A 5,141-nucleotide genomic window follows, 5' to 3' on the forward strand; every position below is an offset into this window, starting at 1 on the left:
TTTTTAAATATATGTGTAATTTAAAATGTATTTTTGAATGCACGTAAATGGATTCAAAGCCATGAAAAACACCAAGGGCAGTTGAATTTTTAGATTTAAACAACATAACTGATGCATTTAAATAAATATCTTTGTAGGATTTTCGTTAAAATTAACAGAAAAAATACCCCAAAAAAGATCATTTTATTTAACTTAAACTACACCCATTTTTTATTCTTAACCTTTGCACGAAAACCATCCAAGTTTAAAATATTTAAAATACTAAGTACCTAGGTAAATAAATTTTTTACCATCAATTACTTCCCAATATAATTTAAACAAGTCTTTGTAGTTATTTCTCACTATAATTTAAATAAATTTTTGACCATTATTAGTTTAGCATGGACCAATGTAACTTATAAATAGATATTTAATTTTCAATATGATTAAAAATTCTATTTTCCAAACATTTGATTGGACCAAAACTTGAATGTCTTATTGCAACCTTTGCGTAAGAGTATGCCATGTAAATAACAACCTCACATATTTTATGCCATAATTTATGGATATAGTTGCAATATTCTTCTCTGATGATTTTTTATTCTTAAACTTTGGGGAAAGTAAATAACATATTTACCATCTTCCTACCATAATTTAAGCAAGTCTTTGCATACAAAATTTATAGGAATATGATGTAAATAAATATATTTACCAAGAGTTACTTATCACCATTATTTTATGCAAGTGCAAGTGTAAGTGGGACAAACTAAGATTAACAAATATAAATTATAATTTTTTATACAATTTCCATTTTTACTTTCATTATATTAACAAAATAAATTATAATTTTTTATACAATTTTCCCGTATAATTTTTGACTTGATTAAAACGCCCTAAATTACACTCGTTTACACAGAAATAAAATTACACGTACTAAATTTCCTTATAAAATACACTAAATACATTTACATATAACCAAAATCTAACCTATTTCATCTTAGGTGTTACCTTCCCCTGCTTCAGGGTATGCTAGTTATGTTGTCGCATGTCAGCGATTTGAAAAGTGGTCGGCGGTGAAACGTTCAAATGCTAAACGACTTTAAATGAAATTGCTCACCACTTTCCCGCTCACTTCAACGAATTGGTTTTCGTGAGGCTTTTTACAAAGAAATTTCTCGAGAAAAACGCGTCATGTGCGTTGGTCTTCCTGAATTCTTTGTCCGGATAACAACTGTGACATTAAGATGCTATTAAACCATGCCACTTGTCATCCACGATATCTTGACTCGAAAAAAGAAAAAGAAAAGATTCGTGCCAACCAAACCACATAAAGTTGCCAGGAACTTATTGCTGCCATAGTTCGAATAATAAATCAAAAAAATATGAAAAATAGAGGTGATAAATTTAGTTCGTTCACTCCATTGGAGGACCCTGTTTGCAGAGCGAGACAGAAACTCCGAAATCTACCGGATTTCAGAGCAGTTTTGTTGTCACTTTATTGGTCAGTATTGAGAGAGACATAGCGCAGCCAAGGCCGAGTGTGCTAGTGGTAACTTGGGGTCGGGTCATCCTGCTGCTAGCCACTTTCCACTTGTTCCTTGATCAACCAGACCATCATGTGATTCCAAATCTGTGGCAGTATGGCATTCTTCGATCGTCCACCTCTGCATCCACCAGACGATCGTGTAATTCCAATCTGTGGGGGTATGGCATCCTCGGATCCTCCTCCTCCTCCTCTGCATCCACCTCGTACGCTAACACCAATTGTTATGTGTATGATGTCTTCATTGACCACCGTGGCCCTGATTGCAAGAAAACATTGGCCACCTAGATCTCGGATCATCTTTGCAAACACTGATTGCGAATATTCTTGGACCGGCAGGAATTGCAAGAGAGAGATCGCTTTAACTTCCCAAATGGAAGGCGCTATTGAAACGACTTCCGCCCAAATTGCAATTTTCTCTCCACGATATGCCGAATCAAGGTGGTGTTTGGCAATTTTCTCTCCAAGATATGCCCAATCAAGTTGGTGTTTGAAGGAGATCGTGTTGATGGTGGAATTTAAGACAACTATCATTCTAGTATCCTATGGCGTTCAGCCATCAAAACTTCGGTGGACGCAGCGCAAAACTGGACTGTATAATAGAGTTTTGAGCATGCTCTGCAGTAAGAGGGGCGAAAATGGAGTGTATGGTGGATCCCTGCTGGCGCTCGAAGAGAAGAAAACAAGCCACCGTCAAACTGGTCAGAAGAAGCCGCGATACGACTCCAGCACTATTAAAGAGTGGAGGGCGGCTCCTTTTAATGTTAGAGGCATAAGCCGTTTTGACATAGAAAAACTTATAATGGGTGAGAACTCTGGTTCTTCCTTTAGCCTTAAGTTTTAATTTATTGGATTGATATATGGCATTTCTGACTCGTAATTGAACTCTGGATATTGTTTGGTGACGAGCAGCATCTTCTTAAAAGGCCGTGAAAGGTTTTCACTTGTATGTCTGCTTTGAGTTGCAGAAGCGCTCAGATTCATTTGGATGCTTGACAAACCTCCAAACTCGACTTGTCGGTCTGCTCTCCTTTGGCTGTTTGACAAACCTCCAAACTCTTGACTTGTCCCGCTGCTCCCAGCTGAAGAGGCTCCCAGATTCGCTTGGCAGCTTGACGAGTCTCCAATCTCTTTCTTGTACCGCTACCCCTAGCTGCAACGGCTCTCAGATTCTCTTGGCAGCTTGACGAACCTCCAAGCTGCTGCTTCCATCTGCAGAGGCTCCCCTAAATTCCCTTGGCAGCTTGACGAACCTCCAAACCCTTCACTTATTCGGCTGCTCCTACTTGCAGAGGCTCCTAGATTTCCTAGGCGGCTTGACTAGCCTTCAAACCCTTCATTTGTTCCACTGCTACCAGATTTCCCTTGGCGGCTCCCAGATTCCCTTGGCGGTTTGACGAGCGTCCAAATCCTTGTTTCGCTGCTACCAGCTGCGGAGGCGACCAGATTCCCTTGGCGGCTTGACGAACCTACAAGCTTTTCCCTTGCAGAGGCTACCAGTCTCCCTTGGCAGCTTGACGAACCTCCAAGCTCGACTTATCCGACTGTTCCCATCATCTGCAGAGATTCCCAGGTTCACTTGGCAGCTTAACGAGCCTCCACACGATTGACTTCTTCAGTTGCTCCGATTTGCAGAGGTTCCGAGACTCCCTTGCAACTTCACAAACCTCCAATTGATTTGTCCGGCTGCTCCGACTTGCAGAGGCTCCCAGATTCCTGTGGAAACTTAGCAAACCTGCAAACTCCCAGATTCCTGTGGCAACTTAGCGAACCTGCAAAGGATTGACTTCATCGGCTGCTCCGATTTGCAGGGGTTATCAGATTCCTTTGGCAACTTAACGAATCGTTAGCTTGTGCATCTGTTCCCATTTGGAGAGGCTTCGATATTCCTAAATTCCTAAATCGTTGCAAATACTCTTATTCAGTCTTCTGAGGAGCTTGAAGGAATTGGAGCTCAACTTTTGCTACGGATTGAAATGTTTGCTCGATTCCATTAGAATGTTGACTCTCAATAGAGGATTCTCAGCGAAGCAACCAGCCATTCAAAAAAGATGGAGGGGGAATTGAAACATTTAACAATTTAAGAGACTCTTCGGAGGCGGATCCCATTTTGAAGATGTTTTACTCAACCTTCAAGATGTTGAAATTAAGAATTGTAATGGTCTGGTAGAGGCGGGAGCATTTCCAACAACTCAGATAACCCTAAAGTTGCAGGCTGATGGCGCATTGAGGAGAGTAGGAGGGCTTTTTGGTCTTTCAAATCTTCAAATGTTGAACACTAGCTGGTGCATAGAATTAGAGGTATCTTTGGAGGACTTGTGTGCATTTAACTGTGTCAAGGTGAAGAGCTTACGGGGATAGAACATTTGACGAAGCTTCCGAAAGCCGAATATTAACTGGAGCATGAATTGGAGGAGCTTTGAAGGACATTGTGGACGTGATGTATTATTTTTAATTTCAAAGAAAAATTTATGGATTTAATGTATTTTCTTCAAAGAAAATGGTATGGAAAATCTAAAAGATGATTGCTATACTCTTTCCTATATCTAAGAGATGTTTCTTTATACTCTTTCCTAGATGTCATTCCTATATTCATTTCCTTATATTATTTCTATTTCTATGGAAAAAAAAAAAAAATGCTCTTTATACTCTTATATCCATGGGATGTCATGCTATATTCATTTCCTTTTCGTTGTACTCTTCTTTCCTATATTCATGGATGGATGGCATCCCTAACAAACCCAACGGCAAGAACCCATCAGTTCGAACTAGGCAATTCGAATCAATTCATTTGTGATGGCTTATAGTCCTGTGAACAGAATGTTTATCAGGCGAACAGTTCCTTGATATTACTTGCTATGGAGTTCTTAAGGAAAGAGTGTTATGATAGTTCCCTATTGGTTTAAAAGAATATATATATATATATATATATATATACTGAATGTTGTAATGTTGTATGAATGTGCTCGTTTGATAGTTAAAGGTCTGATCAGAATAATGTTTTATTGGACATAACAATCTGTTTTAAAAGCATTTGAGACCGACAGTTTTAAATGATTTAGATAAAAGACCCTATCCCTATAAGTAATTATTAATATAAAATAATCTTTGTCCACATTACCCCTCTCAATCGGACCAAAAGCAGAGAGTAAATCAGCAACTGCTCTGCTATATTGGAAGCTGACATAGACCCTAGACACGAGTCCCCCACAAACAATGAAAGCTCAACATGCCTATGCCTTTTATAGCTTGCTTCATTGAAGGTTGCTGCTAACCCCTCTAGTGACACTACCCGTCCTTGATACAATGGTCAGTTGGCATACCTCAGCAATTCCTCCTGCAGCAAATTTTAGAGATGGATACAGTGGCTCAAGTGACACTACCCATCCTTGATGCAATGGTCAGTTGGCATACCTCAGCAATTCCTCCTGCAGCAAATTTTGGAGATGGATACAGTGGCAGTGTCGTAGTCAGTCTGGAGGGTTTTCATTAAATCGAACAACCATGATAGCAAACACCTTTTAATAGCCTAATTCAATTGCCAACTCTTCTCAGGGTGGCATTTAGTTTGGTTCTCCTCCTAAATCATTCAATATAAACATCAGAACATAACCTGTGA

The 5,141-nt window shown here is 39.3% G+C and overlaps 1 protein-coding gene across 1 annotated transcript; it reads left to right on the plus strand.

The window, feature by feature from the left end:
- The first annotated feature begins 1,361 nt into the window (after positions 1-1,361).
- On the plus strand, positions 1,362-4,058 carry LOC149210164 (uncharacterized). Its single transcript, XM_089394365.1, has 2 exons — positions 1,362-2,328; positions 2,435-4,058. Exons 1-2 carry the CDS (start codon positions 1,620-1,622, stop codon positions 2,443-2,445), a joined length of 720 nt encoding a protein of 239 aa, XP_089250491.1. The 5' UTR covers positions 1,362-1,619; the 3' UTR covers positions 2,446-4,058.
- Positions 4,059-5,141: the final 1,083 nt, after the last annotated feature.

This window comes from Pinus tabuliformis, chromosome 1_2, assembly GCF_031772625.1.
Source record: "Pinus tabuliformis cultivar Carrire ecotype Pingquan chromosome 1_2, CPIR1, whole genome shotgun sequence".
NCBI lineage: Eukaryota > Viridiplantae > Streptophyta > Pinopsida > Pinales > Pinaceae > Pinus > Pinus tabuliformis.

What these genes read in the sequence shown, in the direction of transcription:
- LOC149210164 (XM_089394365.1), top strand. Translation starts at nt 1,620, where the DNA reads ATGGCATTCTTCGATCGTCCACCTCTGCATCCACCAGACGATCGTGTA.